The sequence below is a fragment of the Pomacea canaliculata genome, linkage group LG1 (genome assembly GCF_003073045.1).
Source record: "Pomacea canaliculata isolate SZHN2017 linkage group LG1, ASM307304v1, whole genome shotgun sequence".
NCBI lineage: Eukaryota > Metazoa > Mollusca > Gastropoda > Architaenioglossa > Ampullariidae > Pomacea > Pomacea canaliculata.
Genome location: NC_037590.1, coordinates 4,819,236 through 4,843,493, shown reverse-complemented (window position 1 = coordinate 4,843,493; position 24,258 = coordinate 4,819,236). Strand labels below are relative to the sequence as shown.

At 48.3% G+C, this 24,258-nt stretch overlaps 1 protein-coding gene across 1 annotated transcript in view; it reads left to right on the top strand.

The window, feature by feature from the left end:
- Nucleotides 1-24,258, top strand: part of LOC112577331 (caskin-2-like) — a 141,343-nt gene that overhangs the window by 96,992 nt on the left and 20,093 nt on the right. The window contains 5 exon segments of the mRNA XM_025260389.1: nucleotides 2,996-3,090; nucleotides 14,892-15,003; nucleotides 15,462-15,908; nucleotides 16,907-17,022; nucleotides 19,904-20,060. Of these exon segments, the coding sequence (XP_025116174.1) occupies nucleotides 2,996-3,090; nucleotides 14,892-15,003; nucleotides 15,462-15,908; nucleotides 16,907-17,022; nucleotides 19,904-20,060 (927 nt within the window).

The following is a 24,258-nucleotide window of genomic DNA, read 5'->3' as shown; positions in this document are numbered from 1 at the left end:
GGGAAAACGCTTTTATTTCAATAAATTTCGTGTTTGCTCATCATTGTTTTCGTGTCTGTATGATGTTATGTAAAGAATAAGCTATATATTGATGAAGTCATGCTTCATGTCTTCTGTCTGTCCTCCTGGGCGGTCCGCTAGAGCAACGATATGCACCTGTCACCAACACTGAGAACTGCGTGCCTTGGGTTCAGATCTCGTCTCGGGCACGCTGTTCTTTTTCTGCCTGGGGACCTGTTCACTGTTTTGTCATGATATAGCAAATTGTATTCCACTACGGGGTGGGTAGGTGGGATACTTGTGCTGCTTATCTAAATACCTTTGCTAGTTCAGGGTACATTCAAAACACCTTTTTCGTAAATATGTCTTTGTTCGCGACGTGGTCTTGAGCCTATCATGTGATACACAGAACTCCTTGAGCGAAGATGTAAATACCAGTTAGAGGGTGAGATTGTGATAGTAAGTGACAGGGATTGTGATTGTGACAGTTAAGGATTTGTTCTTCGTAATCTTCCAGCTTATTTTCTTCTGCGCACCTTCCATTTTCGGTAACTCGTGTATCTCTCTGGGTCCACTACAGACTTTAGCGAGGTGTGGTACATCGGTCAACACCACGGACACCAGGGATTGGGCGTCTTTACCTTGTGGAGGGTACAGCAACGAGCTGCACATGAGGTCACTTGTTAAGTAACATACCTGGGGACAACCATCATGTCAGCTGTTTGACCTTTGTGTGCACGCGGTGGTGTTTGTGGATGATGTCTTGTAGTCAGGTTCAAGTCCTGTGGCTGTAGTTGCTGGTTTGGTGTAAAATAACAACCAACCCTCGCCCCTGAGATCTGAACATCAGGGCAGCCAGCCTGCGAGTAAACCTCCTGTGGAGGAAGGTCCAGGACACCAGGACGAGCTCACCTCAGTACACGAGAAGTGCATTCCCCGGGGGATGGGGAGCACAGTGGGGAATGTCTGTGCAGTGATCGCGACACACTTATACCACGGACTTGTATAGGTGGACTGCTGTCTGTCTGCCAAGACCAACCTTAGCTCTCGTGAAGTGCTCCGCTGTTAGTCTCGGCGAGCCTAACAATGAACGTGACTAAACCGGAAGCTATGTCGTCTAATGCCTCGTTTTAGTAGTTAATCTGAAATGTGAATAAACCGGAATCTTTCTTGTCTCGTGCCTCGTTTTAGCAGTTAACAAGAAAAAATCGTCTGCCAGCAGTCCAGGGATACTAGTTCGTGCTTATACTCTTCTGGCGGCCATGTTGCCTCAGTCCTCCGAGTTCTCTTCCCTCCCCACACACACTCCCTTTCTTCCTTGTACGTGTGTACGGGAGGACATAAGTTAAACAGCCAGAAACGAGCTTCGTGTGTAATTCTTCGTGTGATTATCTACGAGTAACAGTCGGTGCTTTGATGACAGATTCATTTTATACACCTGATACTTGAACATCAGCCTTTCTTTCTTCCGTTCGCTCTTTCTTTCTGTATCTCTTCTTGTCATTTCTGACTTGTTCTCTGTGTGTGTGTGTGAGAGAGAAGTTCTACACCACATCAGAAAAAGGATTAGAAAGGTCGCCTGGCGAGCTTCACATTAGTGGCTGGAGGGAGAGGGTCGTCTTCATTTCCTGTATTACTGTCGTCGCTCATTTCTTGTTCGTGGCAGCGCCTACCACGAGTTATGAACCCTTGTACATCGACAGCAGTGTGTCAGAGTTGTGTCCTCCAGGGAAGATAACCAGAAACATCAAGGACACTATCCAGTTTGTTTCTTCATCAAAGTCCAAGTCACATTGTTGTTGTTTACCTGTGTCACAAGTAGTTGTGTATGGATGTTATGTAAGCAGTTACTAAAGATAATCCGTGTGACGATAGCAGGTCTACAAACCTTTTCTTTCTGTTTCAATCGACCTCGCTGATGACTGACACATGTTTGTCGTTGGAGGAAGTTGTTGCCTCCCTGCGGCACGTGAGCGAGTCGTTAATTGATGTAAGCACGAGCGCCTGTAGCGAGGACAACAGGAGGGGGAGGGCTGTGGTGTGGAGGTTCATTTGTCAGCTGTAATCAGGCTTTGTAGTCGGCGGCTGAGCTGTACTCAGTGCTGTAAAGGAGAGCCAAGACATTACTCTTCTTGTTGCTTCGGATTTTCTAGGATCTTCTTGGCCGCCAGACTTCTGTTGCCATGGCTACTGCAGTCGGCACTCGCAAGCCGCCACGCTTCATCAGCCGTCCATCAGGGTCGGCGGCGATTTCTCTCGGCGCCTTTATCAGTAAACTGCTTTTGAGGCTATCATACTATCATACTGTGTTTGTTAGAGAACTACTTTTGAAGCTATCATACTATCATACTGTGTTTGTTACAAAACTACCTTTGTTTATTTTGTTTGTTTGTTTGTTTGTTTGTTTGTTGGTTTCTCTAGAGGGCAGGCTGTCAACAATTTCCATCACAACTCGTAGTTTCTCGGTCATTTTTGATAGAAGGCAGCGGGGACCCATACCTTCTTTTCTAATTTGCAAGTCAATGATACACATAGACCTTAATGGGTTATTAATTAATTAACTTAATTAAAAGCAGATACATAATTTGCTTTTCCTGTACTTGTTTATTTATTAGTTTATTTCTTTGTCCGATCTTTGTAATTTATTCTTTGAAATGTTGGTTCGCATGCTGCTCTTTTATTCGATCCATTTTTAAAGGTGTTTCAGCCAGTCAGCCAGCCAGTCATTCAGCCACTTAACCTTGTAGCTAAAGATTTAAGAAGTAAAAATAAGAACAAAAAATCATGCATGTGATTATGGAAGTGCACGAATTTTATTTATAGACAACCTCTATCTAATCACTGTGGTTGTTGGCCCTGTGCGGTGTGCGAATGTATTTGTGGAGGTATAATTACACTAGTCACCGTGTTGAACTTACCTGTCAGGTGTGAGCTGGCATAGTCAAGTGGACGCCCGAGCGGCTCTCAGCTAACTGTTCTCGTGCTGATGTTTCAGAGGCCAGCTTCGCCGTGCAGGCGCGTGCTGTCAAGGACTACTTTAATCTGTACGAGCCACAGAGCCTGGCCTTCAAGGAGGGCGACATCATCACTGTGAGTACAACCACCCATAGTCAACTGAATATTAACGATAAAACGATCAAACCCCATTTTTAAAAGGGTAATGATGATCATGCGATACACAGAACTCCTTGAGCGAAGATGTGATTGTAAATACCAGTTAGAGGGTGAGATTGTGATAGTAAGTGACAGGGATTTGACTTTTCTTCAACATATAAATAAACACACACACTCACACACGGCCATTCAAAGCAGACGTTTCATTTTCTGGATGAAGAAACAAACATGGTGGTTCAAACAAAACCTAGGTGTGGAGGGTACATCGCTGACCGAAGAGTTGTAATAACTGTAATCTCTGGGAACCACTTTAGTTCAATATTGTTCAGTTATGTTGACAACAGGCTGTGACAACTGTAGTGGTGTCACCACCAGTCAGCTGACAGGACAACAGTTGTTAACCTCAGTGAACACATTAGTTCAGTGCTGATCGTGGTGGATGGTCGTCTCTACACCACGACAAAGTCGACCACGTTAAGGTGTTCAGCCTCGTCTTGGTTATGTCAGGTGCGAGTGAAATCATCCGGCCTGGGGAAGAGGATTTTAAGCAGGTGCGAGTCTAAACGTGTTTGACAGAGCTGCTTGTGCCGAGTCAGTCGAGAATGGAAGTGAACGTGACCTGTGACCTTCCGTCACTGCAGGGTCGCGGATGCTGATGTATGTTAGAGCGCGTGCCGACAGGTGCTTAATTCGGTGTTAAGTGTGACTTTCGCGAAGCAGAAGATTCTAATCTGGGCTCTGCACTTGACTCCTACTTCCCCCTCCTCCCAACACCCCAAACCCCGGTAAAGACGCAACGGTCGGGTTTTGTCTGCTGTGCGCATGCTCGATGGTCTTCCGTGTTCGCGCGCTTCATACATGACGTCACGAAGGTGTTGTCGTGTGACGTAACGGACAGACTCGCCTCTCCAGTAGTTCAGTTGCTCCCCCTATCCCACCCTACCCAAGAGCCTGACACGTGACCACCGATGTTTGGGATTTTCGGATCATCCATCAAGTCCAGTCTCGGATGTGGACCAAAGCGAACATTTGAACCCTCGTCACACACACACTGTGCTGCTCCATTCAGCCTCTGCACGCGCAAACATCACCAGGAGGACGATATGGTCTGATGGACGGTCTGGATGCTGATGAGGTCACGCCCTCGGTCACTACTTGTGTGCGTGTCCTTGGATTAATTCGCCGAGTTTTCATGGCCTGTCATGGCGCCTTGGTCTCCTCCACATCGCTGTTACAGGACCTTGCTGCTGACTAAATTATTTCGGGCAGACGAGAAAATTCATTTGCAGTCCGGAAATCCGCAGTTGCGATGGCGGAGGTCATAAATGTTGTGCTTGCTTGTTACAGTTATATGCAGTGAAGTAGACAGGTAAAGAAGTTAGTGGGTCAGACACTGAATAAAGAACAGAGTCGGCGTGTCCTAGGCTGTTAAACTGTCTTCTTCTGTTAAACTGTCTTCTTCTGTTAAACTGTCTTCTTCTCGAATCTCTTATTATGGCAGAGCTGCGGGAACACGATAAAAGAAGTATTACAGAGTTCAGTTATAACTAGTTTTTTATTTTTAAAAAATAGCGAAAATATCACAACACAACAAAAAGTGTGTGTGTGGGGGGGGGGGGGTCACATGCTTCATAACCTTTAAAAGATTCACTTTAGTAAATGTAAATAGGTAGTCAAATGTGGAGGGCGAACATGGCAGCCATGTTGAAAAACCGACTCAAAATTTCAGGGCAGGTCAAGGGTGAACACGTGACAAACAATTGTTTCACAAACGTGTGCAGAGAAGATCACACGGCAAACAGGAAGGACAAAGAAACGAAAGGAGCTGTTTGTAAAAATTTCGTGGTTTGCGTTTCTCGTGTGTCCGACACTCAAATCGACCTTTAGGCTCCTCCTCCTCCTCCTAATCTTCCTCCTCCTCTTCAAACATGGCCCATCTGTCTTTTTGTCGTCGTGTGATTGGTTGTGCAACCTGCAGAAGTCTTGGGCGAACAAATAAACCTCTGTTCACTGATGCTACTCTGGGGGACAAAAACTTCGGGTCAGAGGTCACTGCAGGCGATGATTTAGGAGATGTTTGGTTCTGAGGGAATAGAGTGAGGCGGCTCAGTGAGGATTGGATGTCGTAGGTTCAGATCTCGTCTTGGGCATGCTGTTCTTTCTCTGCTTGTAACATCTGTTTACAAGGCTAGCAGCCTTGCTATGATATAGTCTTAGTTGCTGAATGGGTAAGACACCATAGCCGCCCTCCCAGCCCGCCAGTGGTACTCGTGTGTTGACACCTGAGGATCGTGAGGTAGTGGGTTCAGATCCTGTCTCGGGATATTTGGATGTGCCATCTAACCTCTGCGTTAGCTATCGATGATTTGTGTGGATATTGCCTCAGGGTATTGCTGCTTCCCTCTGTTCACCCTGTCAGATATTGAGAAATGAGCACAAGAAAAGGATTTTCCCATCAAAGTACCCAAAGATCTTGATTATACTGCTTGATGGTGTCTCCCTCTGGCAGCACAAACAAGCTGAAGGTAGAGGGGGGGCCTCTAGTCGCTCTTACCCACAACTGATGCAGCACCCTGCATACAATACCGCGCTGTTAACCTGTCAACTCCGACGGTGTAGCGATGTAGCGACTGTGTCGAGGCTGTTTACGGCGGCGAAGGTACGAGACAGTCATCCCTTCCTCAACTTCTAAAAACCCTCGTTCCTCCTGCATCTTCCGTGTCCTGCCTTTGTGTGTGTGTGAGTGGTAGTGGTGGTGGTGGTGGCGAGATGGTGGGCCATAGAAATGCCACACGCCTGTTGCCAACAGTAAAGTGTTCGGAGCTGTCTTGAGCAAATTTTACGCGGCCTGACAAACAGAGGCACCTGTGTTAAGCAATGCTGTTGTGGCCGCGTGTGGCGAGGGTTTTTTTTTTTAAAGGAGGTTTTGACGGGGAAGGGGGAGGGTGGACAGGAGAGATCAGTGACCATCAGAGATTGTCAACACACGAATGCTTCACCCACTTTCACCAAACTGCAATTTCTGCCGCCACGCAAGGGGTCGCCTCCGCGGAAAGGTCAGAGAGTTGTCGCGCCTTCCGATGGCCCGCACGTCGCCAACAGCTTCTCCGTCACCGTGACGGCCGCCAGACGGCGCTCGTGCCCCGGTACACCGGGTGTTGTGTGGCAATGAAAGGCGATGGCGGAAGTTCCAGACGTCACGCGGGCCCTCAAGATGGATTTCACACCTGGCTGCGGATGCTGGTCCAAAAAAGCCAAGGTCTGGCCTCCTTTTTTGTGCGTTCTTTTTTCCGTCGTTCGCGTAATCAAAAAATCGTTGGATATACTTTGCGAGCTGGGTAATTATCTGTTTAGAGCCCTCGTCATTTGAGACCATGATGTTCATTTTATTTTTAGTCACTGTTTTGATGATAAGTGTCCTCTTTAGATGCATGCAGGCTTCCTTATCGTAAAACTGGAGCACGTGTGTGTGTGTATCACGTGCGTAGTACGCTTTTTGTTTGTTAGTACAAGTTCAAGGCCGCGAGGTTTTGTTGACCTTCTAGCACAAGAAATCCTGGTAAAGTCGATTCTGTCAAACTCGACCAACATAAAGTAGTCCAGGTTCTTTAGACTACACCCTTCCACACACACACACACTGTTTTTATCTTCTGATACTTCTCTTCCCCTACATCCCACCCGGACTAACCCGTTCTTGGTCTGATGACTATACGCTCTCTAACCGTCACCAGAACAACAACATACGGTCAACAGATAGTTAATTACCGTCTACAAAACAGTGGAACTCTCTCCATTCCATATCCACCATCCAATCCTTGGAACCTAAAATCATTTGTTGTATGAAGATTAGTCTTTTCACCTCTCAATAGTTGTGATTACAGTTACTTGACTAATCCGCCTGAGTCGTCTTCGGGTATGTTTGTCTTTTATTTTTTTACTGCACGACGCATCCAGTCATTAAATAAAATAATCAAGCGTCTCCAAAAAAAAAAAAAGGAGAGATAGGGGGTGGAAGAAGGAAGGACAGTGTTACGGGTGCGGGTTCCCAAGTGGCTCAGTTCCCACACTCGCGTGAGATGGCATGGAGCGCTTGTCATACTGGAGTCTGTGTCTGTCTGCTGTGGCACTGGCTCCACGTGCTTCCTTGTTTCAAAAATTACAAATTTCTTTCGTGTGTGAAGGCAGTGTGAAGTTTTCTGTAAAGGGGTTGGGAGAATACTCGTACCTAACCTTCCATATTTACGATCCCTCAGCTCACCCCTGGCGCACATCCATTACTTTACTCCGAGCTCGCGCAGCCTCAGAATTTTTTTTTTTTTAATGGTGGGATGGGGTAGGGGGTGGTACGGGAGGCTGAGTTGCTTGTGGCTGGTGATTTTGCTGAAGATACTTCGGGCTTCAAAGGTGTCGGTTTCTTTAGGGGGATAGAGGGAGGAAGTTAGTCGTGTGCGGACGTGGACCACCCGAGTCTGTCTTTAGAGAAGTCTCGTGTTACCAGGACAACCAGGCGTTCGTTTGCGGTACCCTAGGATGGTAGAAACTTCCCTGACTGGGTGGATGATATTTTTATTTCTGTAAAAAACTACTTGTAGAGTGTTATCGTGTGCTGTATCCAATGATATGAGTGAGAGAGAGAGAGTGTGTTTATATGTCAACATGCCCCTCGTGTGTGTACATACGTGATTGCGAGAGAAAATACAAACATTTTCAGGGTGTGGGTGTGTTGCCGAGGCAGGAGCAGTTCTTGCAAGGAGGGAATAGGGAGCCTGACAACCTTGTTTACTTGCTGAGGCTGGGCATGGGAGGGGGAGATGTATTCACGAGGGCGCCTTGCACTGTGTAGGGGGCAGTGGGGTAGGGGGCGAGGCTGTAGTTGTTTAGGGATCAATCAGCTCACGGGGGCTCGAGAAGAAATCATTACTCAGCGCTCAGTCACCGGAAGGTCACTCAGGTAATTGATTTCATGCTGATGGCGGACGTCCGTCGGCGCGTGCAGGTCAGGGCGTGCGCTGAGAGAATGACGTAAGCACAGGTAGGAAATAGCGAACTGTACAGTCAACACGCAGCCGTATTCGGGTTAACAAAATCCACCCGTGAATACTTTGTCCAGCACACCTTGCATCGGTATACACATTGTTGAACTTAGCCTGTAGATGTGCGTAGTTTGTAATCACAACCGATGCACCGTCGGTCACCCAGTCCAAGCTCTCGATTTTCTTTGACAGGATATGTAGGGTTTGATTACCGTACATGTACCAGGTGTATCAGGTGAAGGAGAGCATTGTGTGAGAGAGAGAGGGCTGACATCAGGAAGAGTGAGTCTGTGTGAAGCCGAGCTCTCGACAAACTTTATTTCCCCTCTCTCGCCTTCTGCTCGCGCATTTTTTTCTTTGGGGGAAGGGGGTGGTGGAGTTGGGGAAAACGATTTACTGTACTGTGTATTTCATAAGAAGGGTAGAGCTAGTGTTGCTAGCGTTTGTGAGGGTGGTGCCCGTCTCTACATCGCTGATTGACTTTCCCCAACTCTATACAGAGCCAGGTTCCTGGTTTCCTGTGACCACACACATCGCCGGTCACCATGGACACCATTTGTCTTGTTAAGAAGGTCCTCTGACTCTGGAGAAGGTTTGCCGCATGTTCCACTTCAGGAGAACAACAAAAACTGGTTCGCACCAAGAATTTAAAGGCCTCTTTACCTGAAGTGATCTGGATGCCGCCCAAACTTTGATGTGGGACTTTCTTTTTCTGGCCTGGCGAGGGCTATAAATACTCGCGCTGTGTTCGTGAGCGGAATAATTCCACTGTTTTAGCTCCCGTCCGCGCCAGGAATGTGCAAGTGAGAAATTGTAGTCTGTCGACTCCTTGCTGACAGAGAAGTGCTGCACCGGATCGTTTGCCAGTGATGATGTACACCTCGTGTTCCCAGCGCGGTTATGTCGTTAGCACGTGCTGAACGCCAGCCTCGGGTGGATGAGTTGATTTCCTCGCCTGCGATGTGGAGGATGAAGCTGCTGTGTCATGGGAAGCGCTGGTGAAGTTTCCAGAAGCCTTGGGTTCGTCTTCGGAGGCACACGAAGTAGAACTGCATTGGTTGGGTTTTTTAAAATTTATGGACACAGATAAGACAGCTTCGGTGTATTTGCAGTTTGCGGGTTTTTATTTTTTGTTTATTTGTTTGCTTGTTTGTTTGTTTTTGACGATAAATAATGAGATCGGCTTATAGGATGTGTTCAGTTCTGTTTAATCGCCTTGTGACAATACTGAGCCTTTTCGGGCCATTTTCTTGTGGACAGTCCAGTTACTTGTTTACTTGTTCACAATAGTTTTAGGCATTCAGCAGATGGATTGGATTTCTTCAGCAGCTTGTAAGGAATGAGTGATGGCGCCTTGGCTACAGAACTCGTGAACTGTTTTATCACAAAGCTACTTACACGGAGTGGATGTTACAGGTGGATGGGGAGGTGGGGGTGAATTGGAGGATGATGAGGTACCAGAAGGGATGCATGGTCTATAAGTTGAGATTGATGGTTAGGTTTAGAAAGGGCGAGTGTGGTAAAGGGATGGTAAAAGAGCAGAAGATGAAAGATAATGATCGTATCAAATCTCAAGCGTCTCGAAACATATCGACGGTAACGACCATGACGAGGGCTAAGACCTTCAGACATGAAGAGACAGGGCAAGACAAGATACGGGGAGACAGGACAAGACAAGACAGAAAGAGACAGGGCAAGACAAGACAGAAAGAGACAGGGCAAGACAAACATAGTTGCTGGGTTCGTGTTGGAGTCCTGCATCTCGTGCTGCTTGTACTTGGAGCTACAGGTGTGTTCATTACCTGGCATACACTTTATTACCGAAAGCCTTTGATGTTGCACATGTGGCATTGCATGTGGTCTTGCTGTACTCCGATCCCCCACCTCACCTTCTTTTAAATTGTGGGAACGGGGGCAGCTTACCTGTAAACACGAGGCGCGTTTACTAGCGTCTGTCCATTCATCCACGTGACTAGTACTTCATCCTGTTCTAATCCACGATTGCATCATCGTCATCGTCATCATGATGGCGACCATAACCATCACCAGTATCACCGGTAGAAACCTTCAGGGTTGCTGAGATCTCGGGGCTCTGTCCTGCCCACAGCTTCCCCCTTCGTGGGGAGGATCGCTAGCAGTTTATTCACAGCGGCTCAGACAGCTCGGAACATCATGTAATAAGGCTAGGGAGGATTCCCTTCAGTTCTGTTTGAACCTTCTGGAAACAGCGATGCCAGGAACTCGTGTAGATGTGAATGAATTTGTCTGTCTGTAGCATGGGCGCAGTAGACCACTCACTGTCACTGCCTTGCTGGGTATTGCTTTATTATACATGCAGCCAGGCGGCCAGCCATCAGTCTCGAGTTGGCCAGGCGTCCATCACATGTAGGTACACAATCCTTGTCAAGAGCGAGTCTGAAGACTTGAGAGGAGGGCGAGGGTGATGTACAGTGGCATTAGGTTGATGTTTACACCGAGCAGAGGGAGCTATACATTGTGTATATTAGCAGTTGTCCTCAGTGTTAATATTGTTTGGTCACGTGCTGCTATGATCTATATACTGTATATATATATAATGGAATACTACCTCGTACATTGCAATACCTATTTATTACTCCCTCGTCCGTCTAATGTCCACCCTATACTTGTTCTATGTGGAAATTCTCGTGGGGATAAATACAGTTGTATTGTATTTACATTTACATATCGTATGTGTATGTGTGTGTGTGACGGAGGAAGGAGTGGGTTTTGTGTGTGAAAAATCTACCCTGAAGTGGTTTTGACACAGCAGCGACCACACCTGAGGATAACTTTCTTCATCTTCCGGCATGCTCGTCCCTCTCTTGTCAGATGCCCCTCTCTCAATGTCTTAGTGATGTGCACTCACAGCAGTCATCGCTTGCACATCTTCCTCCATTGAAGTTGTCATCAGTTCACCGTCCTCACTGTATTACTACGCACGTGCAGAGCAAGAATACGAGAGGCTGTGGTCACGTGGAGGCGCCTTGCAAGACGTCAGGGTGCATGACCTCTAGCCAGTCCTCCTGTCTGGGTCAGCTTCCTCCCCGTCTCCCCACCCGTCCACTCCTTACTCCCGTCCTCTAACATCCCCATCGTCATCTATTTGCAGTGCAACTTGAATGCTACCCGCGTACACAACAGACAATTGATCTTGAAGGAGGAAGATGGAGGCTGGCGGAAATGTCAAGGCCTGCACTTAGCTTTTTACTCGTAGACAGAAGCAACCTGGGAATTCACAGAGCAAAACAAAGGTCTTGTCTGTCTGTCGTCTTTTTTAACAATTTGTAGTTTAGTCTTGTACTTATTTCTGATCCATATTCATTTACAATATTCTGTGCGACTAGATAGCTGAAGACGGTCCAGGAGCAGGACCATTCACACATTTATATGAAAGATTATTCTGTAATGTCGCTCGCCACTGTGGACGGTAATTGCTCATTACTGACCACTCTCCTGCTTCATTATGGCCGAGTGTTTTATCTTTGGCACCGGATCTTTACTGGCCTCAAACAAAGGATGATAAGGTTGATTGATTTCGCGAGAGTATGTCCGGGGCCGCTAGCGCTCGAGAAGCTCACATCCTTCTTTATCTTTGTGATATCAACTTCGTCGTCGTCCTCTCTTAATGTCTGTGACCTCACTAGATGGCAGTTTTGTTTGTTCGTCGTTGTCATCGTTGTTTCATTTTTCTTGCTCGTGGACTAAACTTGTCCCTAGCTACCGCTGGAGCCGCACAGCCTTTCTGTGGAAGCACCTTGCGCACACCAAGGACTCGATGGCTAGGGACGGCAACGGGAGGAGAAAGGATCGATTCTGCAGACTCTGGCTTTGACCGACTTGCACCAGCAGGCAGCTATGGAAGGTCTGCGAGGCAGAACAGTCTGCAGTGCACAGAGGTTATCTTGGCCGGAAATGTTTCTTTAGCAGTTGCCGTTGAAGCGGCGATTTGGCGTGCTTCACAAACACGAAAGAAATAGTTCCTTCATCGTAATTGCGTAAACTTGTCGAGGAAATTATGAAAATCGGTGTGTCTGTAAACATGTTGCGCGTATTATTTCGTGAGATGGTTTAGCATTTGTATGTTTATTTGATCAGTGTAGGGTCACGTGGCGTGTGTTGTTTGTTGGACTAGTCGCCTGGACGCCAGCAGCGAGAAGACAGACAGTCTGTCAACATCCATTCTTGCTCAGAGGGTCACAAGTTTAAACATCTTTTCTCAAGGGACAAGAAAACGAAATTCTCGAAGGTAATCTGTGAAGACTTTTATATCGTGACCGGAAATATTTGGGGTTTTTTTTTCTAAAAATGGTTTAACAACCTTCGCATGAGGACAGAGAGGTCTGCAACAGTCTGGCACTGGATGGTGCGATTCCTCTGTTTACTGGCGGCTGTTACCACCTCTCGTGGTGGCACAGAGGGTCAGAAGTTTAAACACTTTCTTTCTCTCCCGGGACGAGAAAATGAAATTCTAAGATGATCATGTTTGCAAATATTTCTTTTCCACAGAAATGAAAGTTTTAATAGTATTTGCTGGAGTTTTATGTTGATTGTTGAACGGAAATCATTGAAACATCGCGGCTGTGTTAAATTGCAGATCGACTAACACGACTGTTTCAGAGTCACACCAAAATAAAGGTCGTACTGAAGAGGATATCCTGTCTGTCATACTTTATTGCACCTCATGTGTGTGATGTCACTTCCGCTTGAACGAGAAGTCGGACATTTTCGTGATGCAACACTTGAGTATTGTCATGGTGAACTTCTTAGGTTGTGTCAGACAAAAATGTCCACACAGTCGCCAGAATAGTCACGGTCCTGTGTATTTATGAAAATTCCAGTTGTTACCTAAATAAATCGACCGAGCGAACCGCAGGGCTATTGGGAGAAGTGTAGGGACACCTTGGCCAAGACCTCAGCGCCTGCAGTTCTCAGTTTCTGATTCATCCACCCTACAAATAATAAAAATATGGGACTGAACGCCTGGTGGCCGTCAGGATGATGAACTCATTTCTGCCCGAAGTGCGGGAGTCAGTCGAGTGGCTGTCAATCCCCCGGAATCACAAAACGTCTTGCCCGCACGTGCTGCGGGGTCAGAAGGGAGGTCTGCGACATGATAAGCTTTCCAACTGTTTCATTACATCCGGGGCCGCACATACTCTCCGTCTCTCGCAGTCTCAGTCTCTCGGTGCCCGCTACATGCTGTAGTTTCTTCGTGATGGTCAGAGGGTCTCAGCCACCACCTCGCTGTTTGTCCAGGCGATGTTATCGCTGAGCCGCCATCAAGAGAACACGTGACATCGCCTTTGATGACATCGCGGGTTGTAATGGATGTGATGTAGGTGACAGTTGCACTCCGGACTGGAGTTTGCTTCGCTCCGTAAAGTGCCATGGGAGAGGGCTATTTGCGGACTATTTTCAAGCATGTAGCCAGAAATATCTCGGGTGGAGGCGGACAGAAGTTTTTTAAACAGCCGCCAGCTGAGTGTCCTCTTGTCGCAGATGTCATCTTACAGTGGGTGGCCCTGGACTGGACAGGCGCACCTGTCAGTGGAATATTTCACATCACGGTCGTGCTACGTGTAATTAGTCATTAAATATCTTGTTATTGACATTCTTAACCAATTCTTGAACTACTCGCCGGTTTGGGTTTTTGTGTGAATTTGTTGTGTTTGGGTGTGAGAGATACAATGTGGGCAACTGATAAGAAATTTATATGTTTTATTATTGTGTATGTATGTGTTTGTGCAAACTGTAAACGCCATCAGCTCCCCTGGGTGGGGTGAGGTTGCGTCACGAATACTCATTATTGTCATTAGTATTATCATGACCATTATTAACAAAATTTGTAAGAGCAACTTTCACCTGACGCCATTGCATAATGTCTTATAAGAATAATAATTATTTATCAAGCGCAATATCTCAGCCAAAGGCGGATTCATTGTGCTGAACAAGATCACAAAACAGTAACAAAGATGTAGAACATGTTAACACAATAACAAAGAGGGTCACGTGGTTCATGCTCGTGCTGTCTCCACTTTGCCAGACAGGTGGTAAAGACAAGATGGCGGCTGGGGAGCAAGGAGATATTACGAGATTAATCTTGGGAACAGAGGGAAGGGTTTTAAATTTATGAAAAACCGGAAAGTAGGGCATGACAACGATTATGCACGGCGCATGCGTGCACGCATCCTGTGTCACGGGGAGCACTCTGACACACCAAAATGGCGCCTGCACGCCGTGATTATTTCCCCTGCAATATGGCGGCTTCTCATGGCGGGTTGTCACGGTTATACCAGACCGTGGCCTTGCATGCATTGGTGAGAGCTCACACATGAATAAATCACAATATAACACGCAGTAACCTGATTAGTACAAACGCCCAGTGGGGGTGAAATACACGAGGGGGTTACTCCCCGAGAGACAGAGGGACCCACACACAGACGAGGCTGCAGGCTGGGAGCTTATTTCCAGATGGAAGATGTGTTTGTAGTTGTTCAATCCGCTCCGACTGTTTGGATAAGACTGAGCAGATATCGTTTGCCTTTTACAGAAGGGTGAGATCAGTTGAAAGACAGAAATATGCTCGCAGAAGATGTATTCGTATGTGCAAAACTTGAATAGATGAAGAGTGAATAGATGTTGAGTAGAAGTAGAAGAGAGTAGTTGTCATCTACAGGTCAAGCTGATCCAATGACCATTTCTCTCTGTGTGTTTGTGTTTAGGTACTGGAACAGCGCCCAGACGGTTTGTGGAAGGGGTATGTGGCACAGGAGGGACGAATGGCCAAGACAGGTGTCTTCCCATCTTCGCACGTGGTGCTCGTGGATGGTCAAGGTCAGTAGAATGAATAATACTTTCTCTCTTGGTGTCTAATGTATCGAGCGAGATGGTGGTCAGAGTCCTGAACTAGCTGACAGTTGCCGTGTCGCTGACGGAAACCCCGTAAGGTTTAGGACGGTGGAGATTGCAGGTTGCCTGTTGATAGTCTGAGAGACCGCCATGACACCATAACGGGTTTGTGTCAGTGACACGGACAGACTTGTTACAGGTTCTTTATTCCGACAGCAATCAGACCTTAAGAGGTTAACCTGTGAATCTGGGCTGTGTTGGGTAGTATAGAATATGTGTGTCCGTGTGTGTGAGAGAGAGAATATGTGCGGTTATGGACTGTGTGGAGTGGAGGTGTGACCGACACAGTACTGTAAAGACAGATTGTGGTAGCGTTTCCGTGAGGATGAATAAAGTCGGTATGAGAAACCTCAGACTCACTTGTGTCATGTCGGGTGTCGCAGCCTTAAAGCAGCACAACAAGGTGCCACCCGTGCCGGACCTCCTCAGCCGCGGGCCGTACACCAACGGCCACATCAGCCACAACGGCTACGCCTACAGCGACACCACGTCGTGCAGCAGCTCCAGCACGGACGACAGCTACCCTCCCCCACCGCACGTCACCAGCGCTCTGGGGCCGCCACCCACTGCGTACACGTCGTACGGCGCACCGCCACCCAGTCCTGGCTACACCCACCCAGGGGTGGTGCCAGGCTCGCCAGTACCGGGACACTACTATGGCGGCGTACCCGGTGTTGGTAACACCACGCACGGAGGGCCACCTCCCTCCACACCTGCTTTTTCTTCTCAGCCGCCGCCTCCCAGCCCAGGGTACACGTCACACGGAGTACCCGTCCCTCCGTCCTCCAGCTCTGGATACATACCCGCCTCGCCGTGCAGTCCCCACAGAGGTAGGTGTCTGTTGTTTGTGGGTATGCGTACCCGTGTAGGTGTTTGTGGGTTTGCGTACCTGCGTGTGATGAGAGAAAGAAAGATATATCACACTTTTTAAAATTTCCTTTAAGTACCACTGTCCACCCCAAGCCACCCGTCACACACACACAAACAGTTGTCAGCCACAGCGGTTGGCGGTTTGCTGTCCTGTCGTTTGGCGAATTGAAGGACCTGGCCGTCATTGCAGTTCACTCTTTATCAGGGTTGATGGATCCCCCTCCCATCTTGTCGTGCATGTGATGCGGTGTGGCTTGCTGTTCTGTTATCTCGAGCAAGTGGCTCCAGGGGCGAGGGTGAAATGTAAGCTTCATGCTACCACAAGAGGTCGCTGTGCCTGTTGGTAGCTGTTGGTGGGCCGTCAGACGAGTCTGTGAGCTGTCGGTGGGCCAGCACAGGTGATAACAGACACGGCAGTTAACGGCCAGGGCCCAGCTGCAGGAAGCGTCGCTAGGTATTAGCTGGATGACTATTGCGAAGCCATAAAGATAAAATGTTCATAAAGTATAATCATTTGAGTTGACTGCTACGCTTCAGCCATTCAGTTAGCACCTAGCGACTTCCTGTGCACCCGGTCCCTGGGGTCCAGTACATGGAGAGAGCGGTCAGTCTCGGTTGAGAAACTAAGAGGTGACAAAGATGGTGGATGGTCAGGCAGCTCAGCGCGTGTGTTCACGATCGTCCGATCTTCACAAGTCCTCGACCTTTGACAAACTATGGTCGTCGGCGACCCTTTTCCTAGATTTTCTTCTGAAATTCCGCGGTTGCTCGTTTCCCCCGATCCATCACTCCCCAAAACCCAGTGGACTTCTTTGCGGCTATTTTGGTGAGCGGATAATTGTAGGATGAGGCATGCTTCACAGAGAGAGGGAGGAGACTGCTTCCAGTGATTAAAAGTCAGCATGCAGAGACAGCCTCTTAAAACTTTCCCATCAATCCCGGGTGCGTGTTTCTATAGCAACGGTCGTGCCTCTTCATCTACTTACACCAGGTCGAACTTATCGTCACGGGGCAGGGGTTGGGGCAGGCATGACACCGCGAGACCTGGAGGCCTTGGCACCACGAGGACCGTGGGTACGACACCCTTAAAGGCCGCCTGTCAGCACCAGGGCTGCTTCACCAGGAGAGCGGGGGAGAGGTACACGGTGCTAGTCGAGCTGGAGATAACCATAGCCCCCACACACCCACACACCCCCATGCACACCCTTTTGTAAGACCGTTTGTAAGTAGAGGTCGTAGCTTGAACCACCATCTTGAACTCTGCGATACCTTCGTCCATGAATGGTGAAGGAAACGATTCGGTTGATGTGAGCTGCTGGCGACATTCGATGTGTCTAAGGTTCTGTCGCTGTGTGATGTACCTGTAACACCCGGTTTGGCTCTCAAATGCGCCGGACATCTCTAAATACAGGGGTCACGTGATCCGGACGATTGCCTCCAAGTTACTGGTGGCGTATCTTTTATTTTTACGGAGGACAACATCGCTGGATCGTCTTATGCAATGCATTCATAACCGCGAGAAAGAAAGAATTAAGCTTGCATTCTATGTGAAAGTCGTGTAAGTTTTTTTACGGGTCAAAATGTTACGGGGATATTTGTTTTCCGCCTGTGATACATCGAGAGAACTGTTTGACTTCGCGCTGACTTAATGCCGGGAACTATTGGCTCTAGATACACGTGATTATTTGCATGAACTTGACTTTTTTCCTTCAAGTATTTGCGGTTTGGACCCTGTAAATAAAAGGGTTAACATCGACCAGGATGTAATTATTGCTCTTACACGTCGGCGTTGATGTGAGTGTCGCACCGCCATGCTCCATCCCTCGTGCGGCGCTCGGCTCTTCACAGCTTCTTTCGTGGAATAGGTGGCTGCTCTTCACATGGTGGTCCTGTTTACAAATTGTCCATAATTGTCACATGTTTAACAATGTATGTCCAGTAAGAAAGGGCCTTTCATCTGACAATTGACTTGCAAATTTATTTTGTTAAATAATGTTGATGATAATGTTGTTTACGAAGTGCTTATCGACTGAGGTTCTCCGCATGAAAAAAAAAAAGAGATTATCCAAGTTCATTATACTGTCAGAAATGGGTTAAAAGTGGAAATGGTGCTGTAGAAGTGGGTTTTGCAGATGCATGTTGTGGTGCAGCGGGTGCTGGCGGTGCAGAAACAGCGAGGCAGTGGTCACGCGATCCAAGACAGAGGCTGAAGGTCAAGACGCAGACGAGGGTCGTAGACACGCCGCTTGCTTTGTTGGAACTGCGGCTGCGCAGTGGATGTAGATGCAAACTTGCTTGTCTCGCACCCCGCCCCTTTCCCGAGGCAAAACACACTTCGCCATTCTGCCAAACGAAATCGAGAGGCGAAATTATACCCACGAAAAATCGGGTGATCGGCGGACAGAGTACGTCTGTTTGCTCTGCCGTGTGTTCGATCGGATGCGGGCGAGCCTCGCTTCCCCTCTCCCCACCCTCCAACCCCATCACCCCACACCCGACTTGCCTGTCTTTGAGAGAGCGGCTGGCAGCACGGAGATCGATCTCTTTATTAACGTGGCACGGACCCAGGGACCTGCCCTCGGCAAGCGACGTATGTGCGCAGCGTGGTGGTCGTCGCCGTCGTCGTGTGTCTGTGCATGTGCCTTCGACTTGAACCAGTGCCTCCACTCACCCAAACCCACCCGAATGTTGCACAACCGATTCCCCTTCCTCATTGGTCACATTCACGATTTCTCGAATTTTCGCGTTCGTCTGGTCCGATCCGTGCCGGGGTCCGGTCCAGGTTTTACTGTCTTGTCGCGCAATCCTCGCTCCTACCAGAGGCGAGGGTTTGGAAGCTCAAACGCTCCAAGCAAGCAGTTCGCCGGGCTTGAGACGGCGTTGTGGCCGCAGCAGTAGTGGTCGGCTGGTGGCGGTGATGTGGTATAAACAGTGGCTGGATTTTTTTTCTCTCTTTTATGTGCAAGTGATACAGGTGGCAGTGCCGACAGTGCGGCAACCCGCTGCAGCAGCCATGAGATCGCAGTCCGGCACTAAGCTGCGCTGCTGCTGTTGCTGCTGTTGTTGCGTGCCGCTTGCAGACAACTGCGCCTAGTGCCGCACTGCTGTGGTCAGTGGCCGACAATACAACAAGCAGCTGGCTGCTACCAGCGGCATTGGTGGACACCACCTCTACCCAAGCCTGTTGGTCCTTCACATCTCACCTGTCAACATCAGAAAAAATCAAATTCTGCTTCCCCCCTTTCCCCCCCAAAACCCCCGTGTTTACCCCGTCCTCCCATGTACCCGCATCTGTGCCTGCACAGGTGACGACCACTCACCTGGCCTCGCGCACTTTCTTCTCCGCGCCTGGATGCTGCCGAGCGCGCTACTTGTCTGACGAGCGGATTGGATTTATCGGCACTCGACATTTGTGCGCTTGATAGCGGCAGAGTAACGGGGGTGAGGGGGATCAGCATAGCTACGCCTGGTGCTACTACTGCTGCAGCTGCAGCCCTGCGTGAAGCACACCACCCCCTCTCCCGTGGTGTGCCGCTCTGGAGGTGACGTGCTGGCGCGATGTGGTGCAGTGCGGCGGTCGTCGTCGTCGACGCTTCCTCCTCCTCCTGACGTGACCCTTGTCGATGTCGTGCCCTCGATTAACGGTAACGCGAGGTTGTTTTCCCAACTTTTGCCAAAGATGAAGCGCCAGACAGGTTTGTTGTGGAGATTCACACGCAGCGGCATTGCCCTGCCGCACACAAACACTTCCGGTTAGACGACCCAACGCATCGCCATCGCGGCTGGACCTGGTGTGGAGGAACTGGGCGTCAGAACAAGCTTTCGCCAAGGTTTTTGAAGATGGGTATCATCGAAGTAGTCCCGAGCCTTGTCCGGATCTTCTGCACTTGACACCCACTACACACACTTGCTTGTCCACCCTAGCAGCATGGCAGGGTCAGTGTCTGCTTGAAAGCACAACTGTCGGCAGCAGACGACAGGAAAGCTGGATCTTCGGTTGTTCTCCTGCCGGAAGCCAGACAATCCGTACTGCCTCGCGAGCTGGAGTTACACGCGTCTGAAGCGCAAGTTGTTGTGCACAACGCTGGGGACGTACTGCTCAGCAGGACCAGGTAAGGTGCTTGTCTCGTGCTGCTACGTCACACAGACCCTCGCCCACCCCTCCACGGCGTCTTGCGCAACGCCGGCCGCGTAGCCGTCCTCAGGCTGTTGTTGCACTGTCGTCGTTGTCGTCGTTGATGTTCTTGTCGAAGCCTGTCGATACGTTTCCTGACTTTGGTCGAAGCAGACACAACTGCAAATAATTGTAAACATGTTTCAAGTTCCAACTCGTGGCGTCTCGTGGTGACAGTGTACCGGTTACCATGGTTACGTACAGACGTCGGTGTGGCTATATAAATCTTTATGCTTTATCTTGTATGTGTCCTTCGTGTTATCCGAATACGAGGATGAGCACTCAGACAATTTTATTTTAGTAATGTCCTAACGAGTGACATGCCCCATCCTGTACTTTCTGACCTTTGCTGCACAGCGCCGTATGTCGGAGCATCATTCAAAAGGTCACGACAGCGCGCGCAATGGTACTTGTGGTCACGTGATATTCCTTACACCGTGCATTATGTTGTAGTGTTGTGGTGCGGTTGTCATGTAGCGCGTGCAGTTAATATTAACCCTCAGGTCCTTTGGACTAGGGAAAGATTAGGTTTAACAGTTCAGACATCTTGAAAGGCGACTGTGTCCATGTCCTCCTGTCTGCCGCAGCCTCCCTTCACGTTTCTCTCCTTTTCCTCCCTTCCTTCCTTCATCTGTGGACTGGCAGCTTGGCGTTAGATACTAAAATGTTGTTTTAACGTGTATATCCCTTATTAAATGATATTTGTGTAAAAAAAAAATCTCGGGATCGAACAAATTCTCTTTCTGATGCCGGGTAGAACAGTGAAGGCGTTTTCTGCACGTGTAGGCGCGAGGTCTGGTGCCACTGACTGACAAGTCCACGGGTGGAACAAAGACATTATGGGTGTTACAGGAGCAAACAATACAAAGTGAGGCAGGACACAATCAGTTGTGAAGACAACAGGCTGCAGGCTGGCCACCCTGTCTCTTCACTCGTGTGAAGTTTTGAAGATTGAACCCTATCACAGATGTTTGAAATCATCAGAGCGACGAGAATTTACGAGAGTTCCAGTGATGTGAGCAAGACATGCAGCGACAACTGTTAGAACCCCCAACCTCGACACAGAATAGTCTTAGAAGCACAACTATCACACACACACACACTTATCTCTCACACACACGCACACACACACATGGTTTATAATGTTAACCCGGGGCTTCGTCTTTCGTTGACACCTTTCCCGGCATTCCCTGTCTGTCTGGTCAGCGGAGTTTATCTACCAGTGTTTGTATTTGAACTGCAAGTGTTGTAAATTACAGAATCACTGTTAAAATGATTGTCATTCGTGGTTGGACACTTGTATGTAAAGTGTGTGGTGGTAGTAGCGGGTACACTAGTCATCCTGTCAGTAGACAAAGTTTCCCGTTGAACCACTCACGGCTCAGCGCGGATCTCGACCTGGGATCGTATTCCACTGCATAACACATCTTTTTTTCTTCTTTTTTCTTGAAGGGTATACAAGGATCCTCTCGCCCAACAAACCAATCCATATCCCTAACATGTATGCATTCTGCTTGAATGTACTTGTTTTGATGTGTTTTGTTTGACATGTCCTGTATACAGTGTGTGTGTGTTGTCCTGACACTACATTGTTTACACATCTTGTGTACAAACACGCGCTGCATACAAACACACATTTTTAAGAAAATACTCAGAATGCTATTCAAACAAGTCTTTCTGCGACCACTTGGCAGCCCCGGTAGTTAGTGGAATGATGTAGAATGTAGATGGTGTTCAGACTGACACCACGTGGAGGTCATCACTTGGTTGTGTACGTTAGTCAGCAACTAAAATCACATGGCCAGGTAGTCCACCCGGTAAACAAACCCTGTTTAGAGAGAATGTACTAGAATCCGGACACATGTCGGACGATACGTGTAGAAAGTTCTTGTAGGGGGAGAGACTGCCACCCGCGGTCACGTGACCAGCTCTAGGGTCAAGAGTCAGTGCTGAACGTGGCAGGCGGGGAGTTTGTGCTCGGATGTCTCTGTAGATCCGTGAGTTTACAGGTAGAGTTCGAGGCCCTTCAGGTAAGAGACCAGCTCTTCAAGATGCACAGAGCACGTCCTTGTTTCTCCAGAATCTCTTCGATAAATACTTGAAAACCTCGGGGCCCGAGGCCATGGTGTTGTGCAGCACAAGTAGAGAGACATGCTCCCCATTGGAAAGATGCGAGTCCCACACCTCCAACCTCCCACCTCCTCCCACCTCCTCCCACGCTTGTTTGGGCGCATGCGCGAGCGACTGACGAGCGCAGCTTGAAGATAAGACGAATAAATCGGAAGCGTTGCTATAGGAAACTCCTTCAGGCGGTCTTTTATCTTGCATCCGAAAATTGGAGAGCAGCGATGGCGAGGATCTGGTAGGTTTTCAACTGATGCAGCGAAGGGCGGAATGGAGATATGCAGCTGAAGTTGGAGGTGGAAGGATGTTACAGACAGGCTTTAATGGTTATTGCAAACAGGAAGTGTGCATGAACATCGAGGTTTATGGTCAGCAGGACAAAGTTTGACAAACTCCAGTCCGTGATTAACTACATCTTGTTAGTGTCTGTCTTATGTACAGGTATGCGTTTAGTGCTAGTCATTGCAATTTTCTCTCTCTCAGCTGCCGACTTTATTGTACTGGCGAGGCAGATGCCCCTAACCCATTTTTCTCGCTTCAGAAATTTAAAAAGGAGACTAAAAGAAAGGCTACTGCCAAATATCGTATGTAGTTTCCATGGTTACGAGACTGTACCTGAGATGTGATACTTTGAGTGACACTACGGCGAGTGCGGGAACCCGTACGTGCAGCGAAAGGTCAAAGGCCAGAGCCAGGCGCAGTATGTGCAGGTTCTGTTCTGCTCCAGTAGAGAGAGATGCCATCTTCTCGTGCAGATATCTTGATAGACCATAGCTCCCCAACTCACCCGCTCCCTCCCAAGGTACCCATCATTGTATTCGTAGTGTTTGTGGTGACGATGGTATTGGTGTGTGTGTCTCTCTCGTCCTTCGTTTCGACAAACTCGTTGTCTTTAGCAAAATAGCCGAGCGCCTGGTGGGCGAGTAATTATTTGTAAACCCAGCTACATACATCGATTGTACTTAGTCGCTGTACGCGCTCGTATCCTGAGGTCGCGGAGGGTTCATGTCTTAGACGATGGAGCCTCAGGCAGCCAGGTGCAAGTGATTGCTTCCTCTTTTTTTTTTCTCGAGCTCACATGTACCTACGCATTTATGGAAGGGGCCATTCCCTGAGCAAACGGGACTTCTTTTTTCTTTCTTTTTTTCTAAATGAACTCTTTAGAAATGTGTTTTGCAGACAAGAGGAAAAACGGTCAAATGTGATTAATGTGTTTTCAAGGAAAAGTGAACACACATAGAAAGTGAGGTGCATGGACTCACCCCACCACACACACACACGCACACACCTCCTGCCTCTGTGTCTGCTGGTCTTAGTACGGCTGTGTGTGTGTGTGAGGCGGTGAGAGCTGTTCAAAACAAATGATGGCATTGATCATTGATATTCAGAGTTTTCAATGCTCTGATTGTTATCAGCAGGGAAACGGTAAACCAAAGACGAGATAAATGAAGACCTCGAGAGGAATTTGTTTACAATGTAATACAGCATTTATTTGTGTGTGTGCATTGGGGAGGGGCAGTTGAGTAACAGTCTCGTCTGGGTGTTAAAGGACAGTTTTAGGCTTTGAGTGAAATGGAGTCTGTAAATTAAATGCTAGCTCCCCCCAACCTCATCCCCCTCCCCCAGCTCTCTCACTTGCTGGCAAACAAAAACTTAATTGGTATCTCATTAACTCGTTCACCTGACAGCGCGCTAGAGCATGCGCACACACTCTTTATTTTCTTTTTCTCTTTTCATCCTCTTGTCAAACTTCTCAAGTTCTTGGAGTTAATGGCGCCTGCTGGATGATCGCCATTATCATGGCTGACAGGCAACAAGCGCTGTAGTCAGTCTTTGTGTTTGTTTATTGCTTGCTGCTGATGATGAGATGAGCTGATCAGCCAAGCTCCTAGCAAAACCTATTCTACCTACATTTGTGTGATACATTTCGTGGCTTGGCTCTACCACCAAGTAAACAACTTTATTCTCCTGAACTCACCAGCTTGGTGCTCTGTGCAGTGTCTTGAGGAACC